The 18,424-nt window shown below is 35.9% G+C and overlaps 2 protein-coding genes across 7 annotated transcripts in view; one reads left to right on the top strand and one right to left on the bottom strand.

Annotated features, from left to right (window-relative positions):
• LOC121879133 (E3 ubiquitin-protein ligase HUWE1-like) overlaps positions 1 to 4,792 on the top strand; it is a 62,136-nt gene extending 57,344 nt beyond the window's left edge. For all 5 annotated transcript variants that reach the window (XM_042385729.1, XM_042385727.1, XM_042385728.1 and 2 more), the window contains exons 59-60: positions 160 to 350; positions 2,826 to 4,792. In XM_042385729.1, the coding sequence (XP_042241663.1) occupies positions 160 to 350; positions 2,826 to 2,928 (294 nt within the window). In that variant the 3' untranslated portion in view covers positions 2,929 to 4,792. The remainder of the gene's footprint in view (positions 1 to 159; positions 351 to 2,825) is intronic.
• Positions 4,793 to 9,620: 4,828 nt separating this feature from the next.
• Positions 9,621 to 18,041, bottom strand: LOC121879132 (bis(5'-nucleosyl)-tetraphosphatase [asymmetrical]-like). 2 transcript variants are annotated; one of them, XM_042385722.1, is made up of 4 exons: positions 17,890 to 18,041; positions 15,815 to 15,966; positions 13,941 to 14,056; positions 9,621 to 12,181 (listed from the first exon to the last, which is right to left on the bottom strand). In XM_042385722.1, exons 2-4 carry the CDS (start codon positions 15,933 to 15,935, stop codon positions 11,960 to 11,962), a joined length of 459 nt encoding a protein of 152 aa, XP_042241656.1. In that variant the 5' UTR covers positions 15,936 to 15,966; positions 17,890 to 18,041; the 3' UTR covers positions 9,621 to 11,959. The 2 variants fall into 2 exon arrangements, with proteins under 2 accessions (XP_042241656.1, XP_042241658.1); XM_042385724.1 differs by having other exon boundaries at positions 9,621 to 12,163; positions 17,890 to 18,037.
• Positions 18,042 to 18,424: the final 383 nt, after the last annotated feature.

Raw genomic sequence — 18,424 nt, 5'->3', positions numbered from 1 at the left:
ATGCAGAAAATCAGAATGAAAAGTTCCTAACTAAGTGTTTGATAGTTTATAATGTACCTAATAGAGGAGTGTAATTTGACTTGATTAAACTGATTTTTTTAATTGTAAATACTTGGTAAGAAAATATTCTTGCCATACTATATTCATCATATCCGATAGATTCAGTGGTTCTGGCGTGCCTTGAGGTCATTTGATCAAGCAGAGCGTGCCAAGTTCCTACAGTTTGTGACTGGCACAAGTAAAGTTCCACTACAAGGATTTGTGGCATTGGAAGGCATGAATGGTACACAAAAGTTCCAGATTCATCGTGATGACAGATCTACTGATAGATTACCTTCAGCTCACACCTGGTAAGTGCTTAATCTAATAATATTTGCTATCAGTAGCATTTTATTAGCTCACTATTCATTATCTTTGCACAGCCATTTTCAACACTTGCTTTGACTGGCCATGATTACTTAAGGGTAACTCTCCATGGTGCACATTTTTTCTCAGCCTCGCGAGATTCTTGTTTCTGAGATCATTACTCGCAACCTCTCCCCTTTCTTTCTACATGCCCAAACCACCTCAGCCTACCTATATGCATAATACCTTCAATACTCTCAATCCCCTGCCACCACCTAAGCACAGAACATGGTTTCCTATTCTCAACATTTACTAATCCATCTCAGCTCACTCAAATCTACAAAATATGTCATCATCTTGAACAGCCCTGATTCACTGCCATACAACACTTTTTTTTACACTGGCTATGTGCAACTTTCCTTTCAAGTCAAAAGAAAGGTTCTCTTGCTGTCAGTATAGGCAACAGCTCCATAAACTTCTTCCAGCTACCTCTGATTCTTGTAACTGAACTAGCTTTTGCACCACTTCCAGTACTTACCACTTCAACCAGGTAGTAGAACTCATTGACTCAGTCCAGGGTTATATATCTCCCTGTTCTATATGCTGGTTCCATATTCTCATTTACATATAATTGTGTAGGTTTTTCAATCTTGATCTGTATGTAAATATTTATAATCTTTCGGTTGTATTTACAGTTGTATTCTTATAAGTTTCTATACTTGACATAAAATACAGGTATCCCCTGATTTATGATATCCCGCTTTAACGATGGTGGTGAATTAAGACTTACGTTCACCTCCCCATTTATGATGTAAACAAACCTGCATTTAACGATATTCATCATCCTGCTAACTTGGAATATGGATCACATCATTGACTTAATTGTCAGATGAGGCGTCATCTACCCAAACACCGCCTCATGGCCATCTGATGAACCACATTCCTGGCAATATTTTTTCTTGGTTACGTGTGTGTAAGAACTTTAGCTTCGAATAATAAAGCTGTCGAAAGAACCTTGCACAGCTGCTTTCTTTTCTCATTATACATCTTTATGTAGAGGTCATTTGCATTTATTTAAATTTTAAGGCTTTGTTTTGTTAATGGATCCACTTAAAAAAATATGTTCATTGTTTGCTCCATATAATATCCACAGACCTCTCACCTTTTTCATATCGGTTTAACACATCTAGTTTCTCTGCTAAGCTTAGACACTTTCTATTAGCTTTTGAAACAACACTACCATCACTTGCTCTCTTGCTCATGTTGAATAGGGATGCAAAAATGATGTAAGAAACCTGAGAAAGTTTTTCTCCAGTTCCTGTACCAGATGTGTGAAAACAAAAGGCCCGCCAAGCTCAGAGTGTTGTTTTCTACTTATTAGCAATGCAGCTTCTTTGCGCAAGGTGCTCTTATTTTATTTTTATTATATTTTGGTCGTTAATACGAATGAAATAAGAATGTAAACTGAATTGGGTCCTAAATTATCTAGGGTTTCAAATACGAATGAAATAAGAATGTAAACTGAATCGGGTCCTAAATTATCTAGGGTTTCAAATGCGAATGAAATAAGGATGTAAACTGAATTGGGTCCTAAATTATCTAGGGTTTCAAATACGAATGAAATAAGGATGTAAACTGAATCAGGTCCTAAATTATCTAGGGTTTCAAATACGAATGAAATAAGGATGTAAACTGAATCGGGTTCTAAATTATCTAGGGTTTCAAATACGAATGAAATAAGGATGTAAACTGAATCGGGTCCTAAATTATCTAGGGTTTCAAATACGAAAAGTTGTAGGACAAATCGTTATCTGAGGCTTTACTGTATATATATATCATGAACTTTCGGTAAATGCTTTTATTGACTGGTATAATTTTATTTTTATTTTTTCATAAAAGAATCGAGTACCCATCATTATTATCATGTTTTGGTGATCGAAGTGAGCAATGTAACTTCGAAAATGTCTGGGAAAGCCAAGGTGCCCAGGAAAACCATGAGTCTGGAGGTGAAAGTTGACATTTTGAAGCGACAAGAGGCGCTCCAGAGGCTGTGTGGAAGTCAGTGACGTCTCTACTCTGCCTTAAGGAGTCCCCTTAGCCTTGGAGAGGACATGTGATGATGCCCAGACTTATATATTATGATGCAGTGAGGGTTGTTTTTTTTAGGGCTAGTAATGTAAGAATTTTTTCCGGTAATACATGTGGGTGTCTGACTGACAAGGAACCTATCCCATTGAACCCTATAATACTCCCGATCTTACGATATTTTGATAAACAAAATATGATGGTTTCAAAAGATAAAGGGTAGCACTGGGGGAGGTTATGAATGTACAGTATAGTATAGATATATTTTCAGTACATCTTGTGTTTTTTACTCACAAAATGGTAATTTATTTATTTATTTTTAATGAATGCCAGGATGTCTTTAATATTCAATCTTTAATGTCTTGGTGTACAATTTTTACTATCTTTTTCTACAGTTTCAACCAGCTGGACCTACCTGTCTACGAAACCTACGATAAGCTACGCCACTATTTACTGAAGGCCATTCATGAATGTTCTGAGGGTTTTGGCTTTGCATAGAAAATTTTCACCATGTCCCACAACCCCAGCCAGTGATTTTTAGTGAAATAAAAAGAAAAAAAAAGAAAAAAAAGATTGCTACAGCATCTGCACAGTGGGAGCTCTGGTTCATATTTACAAGTGTAGTCTTAAAAAAAATTAAATAAAAATAGCAACAGGCACAAGTACAACAGTGATTAATCTTACCGATGTAAGGGCATGTTCATCATAAGACAGTGTAATACCTTCACTTATGCTTCAGTGATTGTGGTTGGAGTGTAGCACGAGTTTGCAAGAGGAATAATTATTACATGATCATATCCCCAACCAGGAGGAAGTTCCCAGTGTTTATACATTGCTCCCAAAACAATATTGGTTGGAGCTTTATATGATCTTTGTTATTAAATAATACCAAGCTACAGTGCTTGATATGTTTATAGCTTAGCATAGTGTATATTATATTGAAATATACATACTATAGTTGAAAATTTTTCTTAACTTTTAATTTTGTATTTTGTCTCCTTTGAATGGATATTTCAGCATATAGTGTGTGCACAGATATTAATGAGAGAGATATTTTGAGCAGCTTTGGATATTTTATAAGCAAACATTGAACCTTCCAGCAATTCCTGAAAATGTGATAGATATTACAGAATTTCTTTGCCCAATTTATGATGCACCCTTACTTACCTTTCCTCTTTTAGTAATGTGATCCCACTAACCTTCCTTATCCCACACTTTCAATAAGTCATTGGTTCCTTAGCCAAAAATGGGAAAATACATGAAACTCAAATTTTTAGCCAGTTGCCAACCCATGCCTAGCTTGCCATCTATTACTGCTGATGTTTTGATTTCTTGTATTTCTCCCCATAGTCCATCTTCAGGCTACAGTGAACACTGGAAAAATAAGGCCCACATTATTTTAATTTTGAAAGAAGCCCTAAAGAAAACAGTTATTAGGGACCTAATGAAATGGATGTCTCAGAAGTGTGAACAAAAGAAAACTGAATTAATTTGTTTCAAGATTAAATGGTGGTGATCCTTTTCTAAACATTTTGTTCCAAATCACTGGTGTGTGACCTCATTAAAGACATATATAAATATATATAAATATATATATATATACCTTCCACTAGTATTATCACTGTGCTGTATATTCTGGCCTCACTACTGCTGTACATATAATTAAAAAATACACTGGTATATCTAATGTGATAAATTTACATTAAGGGCTGTCTAATATTGCTACAAAGTGTTGACCATTATTGTAGAGATCATAGTTGGACAAGTGAAGAACTTCTGAAGGTGTTGGCAGGTTTCCATGAAACTTGGAATGGGCTTCTGAAATTTTATCTTCAATTAGTTTCATAGTGAAAGCTTCACTTTTATTTTAAACTTTTTATTTTTGGCAGCCACACAATACAAGCATGTTTATTGCTATTGAGATCATAAAACCTGGCAGCCAGCTATTGTCAAACTCTGTATTGCAAAGGAAATTAATATTTATAGTACGTATACATTGTGAGTGAAGTAACACGGTGGATGTTGTATTGTGTGAAGGTCGAGTGTTGGCATTTTCTGGTGTTAGTGAAGTGTTTTTGGCCAGGGCTCGAAAGAAAGGCATGTAAAGTATGTTATATTAAATGTTTACAAATAGCTAGTAATCCTTCTATCTGCTAGGTATTTTTTCAATTGTGAAATATCATTTATAACTTTTTTCTGTTATGATGGGTTAATATTTTTTTTATTTCAAACATGTGTAGTCACTGAGTTATGAGTTTGTTACTTTGTCACAGTTTGCCCAAATGTTACATAGTGTATTTTATCACATATGCAACAACCGTTCTTCTACTTTACCATGTTGGCATTAAAATACACAGTATTACTTAGCTTACTCATTTATCCCACACAGATTACTGCTTCTTGTTTCTGTACTGTGAAATGAGAAGTATACTTGTACTAAAAATGTTAAGATTTATTGTACTTATGAGATTTATATTAACCAAGAGATATACTGTACACAGGAATCCAAATTACAAATGCTTTGCTTGAGATCATTTCCATCTCTTCTTAATTTCCAAAACATGTTATGAAAATACTTGAACCGTGGTAAATAAACTTTATTCAAGGATTTTTTTTTCTGTATTGTATCTGAACATAGCAAACCCAAAATTATACCAATAAGGAGATATATATATATATACACACAGCGAGACCCCGACTTACGACCGCCGCAGTTGTGACCATTTTTTTTTTTTTTCAAATGACACGCATTTTCTATACCGAAACGTTTCCAGTTAATGTAGTCTCTACGTATAATTATAAAATTATGGGGGCCCCATGTGCATTCAGCTGACTACATTAAAGGTAAGTGCTCAGTCACACTGTATCCATTCCTCATTATTTATTACTTTTACTGTACTGTATTTCATTCTTCTTTAGGGTGTTGCATATCTCCAGTCTGTCCGTCTATATGCATTAGTCGAATGGTATAACCATAGTTTCGTGAGTGTTGTCTAGGTGATTTTCAAAATTAAAACTGCTCATAATGCACTCGTGTAGAGGTAACTTGCATAATTATATATAAGTTGCATGTAAGAACACGAGTCATAACCAAAATTCATAGGAGGAATCATGTTATATTTTCTAATAATAAATTATATGCTCTTTCCATGAGCACAGCAAAAACAAGAAAATCAACACGATGAATTCACGCGCCAGATAGGTGCTTATTACCTTACGAAGAGATTTCTATCTGCTTTCAATATCACTTCTTTTCCCTGCACTTAAACTTGTTTTCTTTTTGAAGTCAGAAAATGTCTTCAGGTTTAGCTTTTTCATTCTGCTGTTTAAGTCCTGTTGTTCAGTTCTGTCCTCAAGCCTTTTCTCTGAACTCTTGATAGGCATTTTCACCTATTTCTCTGGCATGCATATCATATACAGCAGGGGTGTCAAAGTCATGGCCCACGGGCCAATTGTGGCCCTTGTGATGGTCAGGTGTGGCCCGCGGGATGGTAAAATTTATCCCGTGAAATTATGAAAAAATAGTTGTTTATTTAGTAAAATGAATTTGACATACTTAAGATCAGACAAACCCAAATGAGGTATTCCTGGTAAGCCAGGTAAGGCAATGTGTGAAGCTGTAAACTTCAATCCTGCGAATATGTGATATAGCACTTGTATTGGCCATGAAGAGGGTACCGGTAACTAAAATAAGAATTGGCCCTCGAAAGGTTTTGAGTTTGACACCACTGATATACAGGGTACCACATCTTTAGGAGCAGCAATACCAGTAGATAAACTGATGAGATGTCACCTGGCCTAATGGATTTATCCAGTTATTTCCCAGCATGTCAACTACTGCATCAACATCAGCTTTGTCTTTGGCAATTCTAGGATGTGTGAGATCAGCATGATCACAGTCGGAAGATGTGAGGCCTATCATGTCACGGAGATTCCCTAGGAACTTTGTTATGTATTCTGCTGTTAGGTAGTATTTTTGTACAGCTGCTGGCTACAGACTGAACCCCTTTGTCCCACCAGCTGTTTATTTACAGTTTCTTCAAGAGTCTGATCCACTGGTATTCCCCCAAAAGGATTGTCAGAAGAGCTCATTTGTACAGAAAAAAAACCCCACCTCCTTGAAGGTATTCATGGACATTGGGTTGTTCATTTGACAGGCTTTTTGTGTTGTTGTAATAAACAGGCAGATATCTTTAATAGTTGACACGGTTATAAGCAAAGCACCATGGTATTAGGTTCTGAAGGGCAGCCAAATGAAGTGCCCAGTTACGTTCTCTTGATGCTTTTGTTAGTTGAAGCAGTACCTCAAGTCAATGTATGACATCCAGAAAGTAGATAGATCTCCATGGTCAAAGTGTAGTATGTTTAGGTATTCATCAAAGAGATCTGCTAGCTTGAAGTAATTTGGCAGGGCCAAAGTATCTGTGAACATGTCATGGCAGTTCACCTGCCACTTCGATGGTGTACCTTTCTCGAGGATGATTGCTTTCAACCCATGGAAGAAATCCTTTCCATACTAACTATAAACGCCTTGGGACTAAGGATGTTCAAGTGACGGGCAAGTCAAAGGGAATGATTGAAACCCGCCTGCCATTCGAAACCTAATACCATGGTGCTTTGCTTATAACCGTGTCAACTATTAAAGATACCTCCCAAAAAGTCGATAAACTACTTCCACGAAAAGTCAAAAGTCTACTTTCCCAAATAGTAGATAATCTACTTTTCAGGAAAGTAGATAACCAACTTTCCCAGTAAGCAGATATTTCCCATTTTCTATGATACAAATTTCCCGTTTTCTATGATAATCAACTTTGGAAATTATGTTAATACCTCCCAAAAAGTCGATAATCTACTCACACGAAAAGTTGAAAATCTACTTTCCCAAATAGTAGATAATCTACTTTTCAGGAAAGTAGATAACCAACTTTCCCAGAAAGCAGATATTTCCCATTTTCTATGATACAAATTTCCCGTTTTCTATGATAATCTACTTTGGAAATTATGTTAATACCTCCCAAAAAGTCGATAATCTACTCACACGAAAAGTTGAAAATCTACTTTCCCAAATAGTAGATAATCTACTTTTCAGGAAAGTAGATAACCAACTTTCCCAGAAAGTAGATATTTCCCATTTTCTATGATACAAATTTCCCGTTTTTTATAATAAGTAGATAACCAACTTTACCAGAAAGTAGAAATATTTCAAATTTTCTGTGATACAAATTTCCCGTTTTTTATGATAATCTACTTTGGAAATTATGTTAATACCTCCCAAAAATTCGATAATCTACTCACACGAAAAGTTGAAAATCTACTTTCCCAAATAGTAGATAATCTACTTTTCAGGAAAGTAGATAACCAACTTTCTAGATATTTCCCATCTACAAGAGTTGATAAACTCTCTACTTTCCCAAATAGTAGATAATCTACTTTTCAGGAAAGTAGATAACCAACTTTCCCAGAAAGTAGATATTTCCCATTTTCTATGATACAAATTTCCCGTTTTCTATGATAATCTACTTTGGAAATTATGTTAATACCTCCCAAAAAGTCGATAATCTACTCACACGAAAAGTTGAAAATCTACTTTCCCAAATAGTAGATAATCTACTTTTCAGGAAAGTAGATAACCAACTTTCCCAGAAAGTAGATATTTCCCATTTTCTATGATACAAATTTCCCGTTTTTTATAATAGATAACCAACTTTCCCAGAAAGTAGAAATATTTCAAATTTTCTGTGATACAAATTTCCCGTTTTTTATGATAATCTACTTTGGAAATTATGTTAATACCTCCCAAAAATTCGATAATCTACTCACACGAAAAGTTGAAAATCTACTTTCCCAAATAGTAGATAATCTACTTTTCAGGAAAGTAGATAACCAACTTTCCCGGAAAGTAGATATTTCCCATTTTCTATGATACAAATTTCCCGTTTTTTATGATAAGTAGATAACCAACTTTCCCAGAAAGTAGAAATATTTCAAATTTTCTGTGATACAAATTTCCCGTTTTTTATGATAATCTACTTTGGAAATTATATTAATACCTCCCAAAAAGTCGATAATCTACTCACACAAAAAGTTGAAAATCTACTTTCCCAAATAGTAGATAATCTACTTTTCAGGAAAGTAGATAACCAACTTTCCCAGAAAGTAGATATTTCCCATTTTCTATGATACAAATTTCCCGTTTTTTATAATAAGTAGATAACAACTTTCCCAGAAAGTAGAAATATTTCAAATTTTCTGTGATACAAATTTCCCGTTTTTTATGATAATCTACTTTGGAAATTATGTTAATACCTCCCAAAAATTCGATAATCTACTCACACGAAAAGTTGAAAATCTACTTTCCCAAATAGTAGATAATCTACTTTTCAGGAAAGTAGATAACCAACTTTCCCAGAAAGTAGATATTTCCCATTTTCTATGATACAAATTTCCCGTTTTCTATGATAAGTAGAGAACCAACTTTCCCAGAAAGTAGATATTTCCCACTTTCTGATACAAATTTCCCGTTTTTTATGATAAGTAGATAACCAACTTTCCCAGAAAGTAGAAATATTTCAAATTTTCTGTGATACAAATTTCCCGTTTTTTATGATAATCTACTTTGGAAATTATATTAATACCTCCCAAAAAGTCGATAATCTACTCACACAAAAAGTTGAAAATCTACTTTTCAGGAAAGTAGATAACCTACTTTCCCAGAAAGTAGATATTTCCCATTTTCCATGATACAAATTTCCCGTTTTCTATGATAAGTAGATAAGCAACTTTCCCAGAAAGTAGAAATTTTTTCACATTTTCTGTGATACAAATTAACCGTTTTTATGATAATCTACTTTGGTAAACATATTAGTACCTCCCAAAAAGTTGATAATCTACTTCCACGAGGGAGGGAGGGGTGGTATGTGGAGGGAGGGAGAGGTGGTATGTGCAGGGAGGGAGGGAGGGAGGGGGGGGGTGGTATGTGCAGGGAGGGAGACGTGGTATGTAATGTGCTGTACAGCCCTGTAAATGTATTCAATGCATATCATATCATTATGTCTAAATTAAATGTAAGTGTATATTTTCAACCACCGGCTGCAACTCTATTAATAAACCATTTATTATTATTCAATATTTATTGATGTGATCAACACCTGCAGAGAACAAGGCGTTCATTAGTATCACATGGTGATCTGATACATAATTAGTTAGTCTCACACAGTTTGTCTTAATTACAGTATACAGTAATTGATAGTTAGTCTCACACAGTTTGTCTTAATTACAGTATACAGTAATTGATAGTTAGTCTCACACATTTTGTCTTAATTACAGTATACAGTATTTGATACAGTTAGACTCACACAGTTTGTCTTAATTATACAGTAATTGATACAAAGTTCATAACTCTATTAATCTTAGCTTTGCTTCATTCTGCATTGTCTTATTACTCCAAGTTAGGCAGAAACGAGTAAACGTAATTAGTCAACAATATTTCAGTACCGAGGGGTATGTCTTCACTTATGCTGTACTTAGAAGTGCGGGTCAATGCAGATCAGTATGGTGTTCCAAGAGACAACAGTACTATGTAAATTGTCTCAGCACAAATTCTTGGACAGGATTGTGTGGTGTTTATCAGTGCGAGCAGAAGGCTGCTCCTTACAGCATCACTCGAGGGCTGGTCCTCACAGCATCACTCGAGTGAGCGATCTCCTGGAGTCCAGGCGGCCACGCCACCCTTTTAAACCATTCATTTAGCAGAATCAGGACCTCTGCTCCGTAAACAACGCCCCCCGATCTTTGTTTGGGTAGAGCAGTAAACGCCAGCACTCACACACCAATACTCACTCGCCAGTACTGACGCCAGCGATGATAACACTCCCGGGGTCCCCCCCGCCGCATCTGGCGAGGTCACAGGTCGCGTGGGGGGGGGGAATATCACTCGAGAGGGCAATCTGTGTCATGAGAGCCACGTCACCCTTTAGACCTTACAGTCAGGAGAATCAAGAACTCTTCATCTGTGAACATCCCCCCCTCCCCCAGCCGCCACATCTCACGAGGCAACAGGCCGCGTGGGGAGGCGCTGAGAGATCCAAAGTTTGTTCGGGGAAGGCAGCAATCGTCAACAACTGACACCAGCATTTATAAGCCAACGGTAATAACACTAACTTTAAAATTGCTTCATAAACGAGCTTATGTAACCTCATGCCTCTGTAATACATCCAACCATCAAGCACAGCATTTACAGATCCTTCTGGAATTATTGAAGTCTCAATGCTTAAGTTCCTGGAATCTCTTGCCAATTATAGCCAGAACATTGCAAGTAGTATGGAAAGCACCCATCCGAAGGACAATACTTCCATACTTATCCAAGTTCTTCACTTAATTTCTGCTGCTTTCGCATTGATAGCCTGGTCAAATACGCACACTATCCCATCAAGAGCAGCTGCTCTTTTATTTGTAGGGATTGCCGCAGCACTTCATTGATTGTCGACACATTTGTTGCTGGTGTATTTATTCACGGCAAATATCCTAGGGAATTCTCAGAGATCTGATTGATGCTGTGGACTCTTATGTTAAATTTTGTTTACCCAGCAATATTGTATTGCTACTTTCATTGTCATGTAATCAACACAGCAACCATAACATGTCCTTTTTCTATGCTTCCTCGACACAGCAACCATAGCATGTCCCTTTTCCATGCTTCCTTTCGAAAAGCAACATAATCTACTTCTTGAATTTTCTTTGGTCTCCTTGCAGGGCCAACTTTCTCACCAGCATTGTAAACAGGAATATGCCAATCCTCATCTTGATCAATGCTTCTCTGCACAAATCTGTTGATTTGTGCACTAGGTACTACTTGCTGTGGTCCCTGTACTTGTGGCTGAACTATGATTCCGTTCACTGTGTGTGAGGTTCCACTTCCAGAAAGTCTCTCTTCAAGTCTGTCAATATTGTCAAAAGCCAGAGTTGTGCTCATGGGCGTCCGCAGGGAGGGGCAAGGGGGGGCATTTGCCCCCCCCCCCCCTGGAAAATAAAAAATTTGAAAAAATTACATGGAAAATACAAAATGAATAAAATAACATAAACATTTCTCAACAGTTCATTCAGTTAGAGCAGGTTACTACTCTTGGAACAGGAATTGGAGCAGTCGGGGATCTCTTCCGAAATTGTCAATGATGTCTTCACGCTTCACACGTCGAATTCAGGATAACATTGCTCCCCCCTGCATTTTTTTCTGCGGAACGACATTCTTAAGCAGTGAGATACCAGTCTCACTTATCCTCACATTTAAATCTTCCATCATTATCATTGTCACTCAGATAAAGATTGCAATTCTGTTATTCATATCTCACATCCTCTCTTTTTCTTACTAATTGGGGTATATGCTTAGTAACTAACCCATATCCCATACAAAATTATACTGGATAATTAACCTATAAAAGCCTATTTTACACCTACAGTACTGTACATCCATTTTATGAATTTGTTAAATATTAATATTTTAAAATTGGACTATTTTGCATACAGTACATTGCTAATTTTTAAAATACTTCCTGAGGAATTCTTCGCATTCTTTGAGTGCTGCTACTAAATCAGTGAAACCAACAAGGGAACAAGCTTCAGTCAGTGGTGCCCAACGAAATTCCACATGCTCATCAGAAATCTTCACTGCAGAGGAGGGATCTTTCAGTTCTGCTGGCCAGTACACAACCTCTTTTTGCTTATTTTTCACAGTATACTGAAAGTAAAAATGGGTCTTCTGACAAGATGCAAGTCATACTTGGAATCTGAAAAAATAAAGATATGAATCCAGAAATCTCATTCCAGACTGGATCTGTGGGTGACTTGTGTTTAGCCACACATTCAACCTTTAGTGACAACCCATTTATTACAGAAATAATACAGCTCCATCCATGGTAACAAGAGCCCTAAATATTCCAAAAAGGAAATGTTGTTGGTAAACACAAATGGACAATGAGCTATGGTCAGTTAAACACATTAATTTCCAAATATGATAAAAAGGGATTTATCAGCCCTAAAGATTACCAAGTCACCTGTAATCTTGAAAACATTGACTTTATTTAAAATCTCAAAATAGATACTGTACTGTATGCATTGAAAAATTGTCATTCAAATCTTCCAAGCTCAGGAGTACCTACAATATACTGAGATTTTCAACAAAATAGAGATCAAGATTTGGGCTGAAACAGTAATCCTAATGGCTTAAGAATATTTGGACCGAAACATAATTTTCTCTCGGAATTGGAACTAAAGGGTTTTGACTAATTACAGGGGGTCCCTGGGTTACATACCTGAGGACATTTGTAAGTTGGAACACATGCTATATGCATACCGTACTTGCAAAACAATGTTTAAAATCCCACTATACCATAGCCTAAGTCCTTATATACATCTAAAATCACTTAATTTAAGACAAAAAAGAATTATAATGACAAAATACAGTAAATGAAAGATAAAATAAATCAAGTAAATAAAATACAGTAAGCCCTCGATAACTCGGAGTTTCATATAACTTGGCATGGATATGGTCTCGGAATGTATCAGTATAACTCGGGGAAATGCAGATATATATAAAATTACCTGGGAAAATCTCGGCATATCTGGCCACCTGTATCAGCTACCATGCCTCTGTGTCACCTACCATCCTCTGTGTCACCTACTATGATGCTTCATTCTTTGCCTATATTGTTGGTAAGTGTTACTTTTTTTACGTTCAATAATTACATTTACACATATATGGGTCGATAATTTTTATTGTTGTACTTTTGTAGGAGGGGGAGATGCCTCGATAAGTCAGAATTTGGGATAACTCGGCAAGGCCAGAGCCCCATATGTGCCGAGTTATCGAGGGTTTCCTGTATTCTGCAAATTTCAAGTTTAACCCCGTTCGTATCGGTGAGCGTTCATAAGTCAGGGACCTCCAGTATGCACTTCCAGAATGGAAAAAATAAATAAATAAATCGGAAACCCACAGTTGGCGGGTACAATAATTAGCATTGAGAAAAATGGCATTAAAATCTTCCAAGTGTCATTATGACCACCAATTACCCAGCAATTTAATTATTCCAAGGGTTATTAATGAACACTAATTATGTCTATTTTCTGGAAAAGGAAAGTAATGCATTTAAATGGTATATAAAAGTGATATAAAACTTATGGGCATACCATAATGGACATTTTAAATACTGAATTCTAAATATATTTAATTATTTCATGGATCATTAAATAACACTATTACTTGAATTTTAAACTTGAATTCAGATCCTTAACCAGAAAGTAAAGGAGTAACTCTGTATGAAATCTGAACAAAATCTATGTTTTGACCTCCAGTTTGACAAACACCAAACTGACAGGCATAGCATAATTAACATTCTCAATATTTTAAATAGTTTTAATTATTCCAATGGACATTAATTGCTAAAAATATTGAACACATTAATGAAAGTAATCCTATTGCTTGATATTCATTTTTTACACACAGTACAGTACAGTACCTTCAAGACCTTTTGGTAGGAGTCTATCACAGTATAACCATTGGAACATAATCCAGCCTCTTCTTCAGTTTCTCTGATGGCAGCTTCCTTGTCTGTTTCTCCAGGATCAACATGACCTGTGAGTTATAAAGAAAAACATTGTATGGTCACATAGGAACTTATAAACAACGGTGTGTTCCCCCCAATTAAATATCTGGGTGTGCCAAAAATAGCTACTGTACATCTCTAAAACAAGAACTAATGGAGAACAGCAAAGCTCGAGTCTCAAAGAAAATTCTAAAATAGACTCAACCTGCTGCTGTGAGTGTACAGTACAGTACAGCAATTTGTAATAGGAAGGTACAGTACTGTATCTCTACTGTAACCCTCTGTGCATTTCATATTGGATAGTTTTAATAAAAGTAACTTTAAACATTCTTTGACACCTTTAAAATTCATTATTTATTTAAAGTTTAAATGAAAACTATATAAAACTTGTGTTTGTGAATAACATGGCTGCAAAATATAAGGGAAGGGGCAAAACTCTTGATATGAACACCTGAAGTCTTTAAGAGTATCTATTAGTCACCTGTGGTCCTTATAAGCACTGGTATTACTGTGAGCACATGTGATTCACTCTCGAGTTTATACAGTTTATAATCTGCCAACTCAGGCAATTTGTAAAATGCCTGGGGAAATGTTCCATTGCACAAAATACAACATGTATACTGTACAGTATTGAGATTAGGTTACATTATACTGTATTATTCAGCTAATATACAGTACATGTAATGTCAAAATTTAATATAATTTTACACTCAAGCTAAACTGACCAAACCTAACATATCTGAACATAATAATGAGTTACTTTAATATTTATCCTGGAAAAAGTGGTATGACATTTAAATATCACATCAAATCACATTCCTGTAATATTTCCTGATACAAATGATATTCACACATCTTACAAATTTCCTGATTTGACAGATTGTCTGTAAAACAAACACACACAAACACAATCTTAAAATAAATGTAAACAACATTACAGTATTGAAATGAAGACAAATGACAAGATGTCATAGTAATTCTAAGAACAGGAAGACTAGAATACTTTGAAGAGTTTAAATACTTAGACATATGATTCACACAAGATAATAGACACACATATGCAATGCAGGAGATTAAAGGTAGGTCATGCAGCAATGAATAAACTAGCAAATATACGTAGAGACAGAATCATATCCTGTAGTCTTACCAACTGCTGTGTATAAGGCAGAGAGAAATGGGTATTAACAGAGAAAGAGAAAAAAAAGACTACAGTATGTACTTGCTTTCAAAATGTACTGTTTGAGATGAATCTGTAATATAAGATGATATCACAGACTGACAAATGAAGACATTAGAAATACGGCAGACATGCACTTCTCCATAGTTGACAGAATGAATGACAAGCAAAAAAAGATGGTTTGACCATTTTGAATGGATGGAGAGCAAACTGATAAGACTATTTTATGCAAAAACACATGGGAGATGACCAAGAAGACACCCCAGAACTACATGGCTAAGAATGGTGGCATGAGAGAGAAGAGAGTTGAGCTGGCAAGAGAGTGTGGACCTGGCCAGAGCGGAGTGAGTGGAAAAATTATTGAAGCATCAGACAAGACCCAACCTGCATCCCCCTAGATATGATATAAGTCAAGTACAACATGGAAGTCAAAGTACAGAATAAAACTTACTACAATAATACAGTAATATTGTAATTAATAAAGGTCATGGATTAAAGTTCTGTATTCAATAAAGCAGTGTGAAGCATAATGAAAATTATGAAAAAAATTAATGTTCTTAACTGGGGTGATATGCAGCATGGGACACAACACATTACACCACATACTAACCTTTGGGTGGTGTCCAATGGCCTTCTTTTTTTGATGCTTTTAGTAAAAGATATTCTAAATCTGTTGACACCCGACGGAAGATGATAAGTCCTGCAGCTCGTATTTCTATAGCTGCACTCATATTTGCTTGTATACAGTACTGTACTGATGATCTATGGGTAAAAAAAAATTAGATGAAGGTTAGTCTATGTATGGTTATAAAACTGTCTGCCCAAGACAAATGTTTGACCCTGACAAACATCACAGGGTTTCTCCGGGTAATCCAGTATCCTCCTGATACTAACACTGGACAATCAATTTCAGATAAATAAACCATAGGAGGCAAGTAGAGTAAATAGCGTTATAAAAGTAATTAAAAATTTTGAGATGTCATTTGGACAAGTAATATACTGTACAGATAACAGGGGCAGATCCAGGAATATCGACCCTGAAAATACTTTCTTACCATATTTTCACCCAGATAGATTTTCTCTCAGTAATTACGTACATCCAGAAGAACATAAAAACACCAACCATTCACTTTGGACACCAATAGTTGACAAGTACAGCAATTAGCAGAGAAAAATGTCATTAAAATGTTCCAAGTGTCATTAATGACCACTAATTACTCCACAATCGAACTGTTGAGCACAGATTCGGAATCAGCATGCTCAGGAGTACTGAACAGAGATTGCATACTATATAAAAATGCCTGAGTACAATACAGGTAGTACTGCATTAAAGAAATTGCAGTGGAATTTTCTGATGAAAAGGGGAGTATGTTCTGGAGTACATATACATGTACAGGGTATTGAGATTTTGAACAAAATCGGTGAGCTGCCTTCCTCTGTGTTTCCACACTCTTACAATGTCACACTTCAAAATGCTAGTTTTACGGCATCTTTGTGGTGTACAGGTAGATTAATATAGTCATTTTCTATTCTATTTTTAATTTCTTTTCACTCTTATATTTTTCGCCCCCAGGCCCCATTGTGGGTTAATGACCTGTGCCAGGGAGGGCTATTCCCCATAAAAAAATACATATATAATGTGCACTTACAGGGGTTCATCAGGTTTTGTGCAGTGTGGCAGCCCTGTGTTAGTTTACATTCAACAGAAGGAAACTCGCAATTATAAACATACTACGGAATCTAAGGAAAACAATATTAAAACCATGGAATATTTATATGACGAGCCCCTGTAAATGCACTAGTGAAGGGCAAATGTGTTTAAAAAGTGTTTATTTAAAAGTTTAAGTTAGCCTAGCCTAACCTAACCTTAAACTAACCTTAACCTAACATAACTAAACACCTGCCATGGGCAAACTTATTGTTACTGAGATTGGGGGAAACGATTGTGAAGTCCTCCATATTAGCCCCATAAAGTTCACTGGAAGGTGTTCAGTTGCTATCACTCACTGGGAAGCATGCAAACAGTTTAACCCCTCGTGTATGGGCTTCCCTCTAACCTGAATAAAATCGTCTGATATTAGCCAAATAAATAATAAAAGTGGCGTCTCCTTAGTGAAAGCGTTGACAATAAACAGAGGAAAAAAATGGAAAAGTTGCAATTCCTTTAACCATTTTTGGGATACCTGTAATTGAGGTTTGTTTGTTTTTTTCAAAAGATGACCCTTCTGAGTGGGCCCTGTCATACTCATATATAACCTAATTTATTTTCCGCATATTTTTTAAGTTTATGGTTAACCTCCAATACTGCAATACCAAGCACAATAGTGTTTCACCATCCACACCCCGGTCCGACTAATTACCCAAATGTAGCCGCAATGAAGTCAAATAATGGTCGGACCCTCCACACCCTGATGTAAAAGAAATATCTAGTCAAAGTAGAGCAGAAAATTACACCTCTATTTGATGGTTTGGTGTCAAGGGAATTAAGCAGCTTTATGGATTGATAACAGTATTGTCCTCAAATCTCAAACACTTTGTATGACATGAAATGAAAATAAATTTATAACACTTATATGTATATAGTACAGTAATTACTCTACCACTGCTTCTGTACATCTAAACACACTAATGTCTAGATCCGTCAACACGTTTCAACCCAAATTGAGAAAAAAAAGACTGACTTACCTTAGACCTTAATCTTCCAACCTCACAAGTTACCGGGAGTAAAACGGGTGTGTCACTGTCAGCTCAAACGGGTGTGTCACTGTCAGCTCAAACATCATCACACCCGCTCGGCCGACAGGATTTCCGACTCTTGTTTACCGAACACGCTGATTGGTTCAACTGCTCGCGTTGTGATTGGTTGCGAGAACATGACGTAATATTTCTATTATATAATGTGTGGTGAGGGGTAACGAAGATCCCAGATACTGTAATTATATTAGAGTAGTCCACATACTCAGTGAATTCCATTGTTCCTGTCATTAGTTTTATATATTTCTGAATAATAAACACTGCATTATACACCATTCAGTGTTATATGAGGTCACATTAGATTTGTATTTTATCAATTGTAATTTGTATTACTTTTCGTTAATACTAAATACTAAAATAACCAAAACATTTCAACAATTTTATTTTGACAATACCTAAAAAAATACAAATATTTTAACATTTAGAAGCATAACTAAGCACAAGAAATATATACATGACCTTATTT

This window comes from Homarus americanus, unplaced genomic scaffold (assembly GCF_018991925.1).
Source record: "Homarus americanus isolate GMGI-L3 unplaced genomic scaffold, GMGI_Hamer_2.0 scaffold4060, whole genome shotgun sequence".
NCBI lineage: Eukaryota > Metazoa > Arthropoda > Malacostraca > Decapoda > Nephropidae > Homarus > Homarus americanus.
The sequence above is the reverse complement of the archived record's forward strand: the minus strand, read 5'-3'. Positions and strand labels throughout refer to the sequence as shown.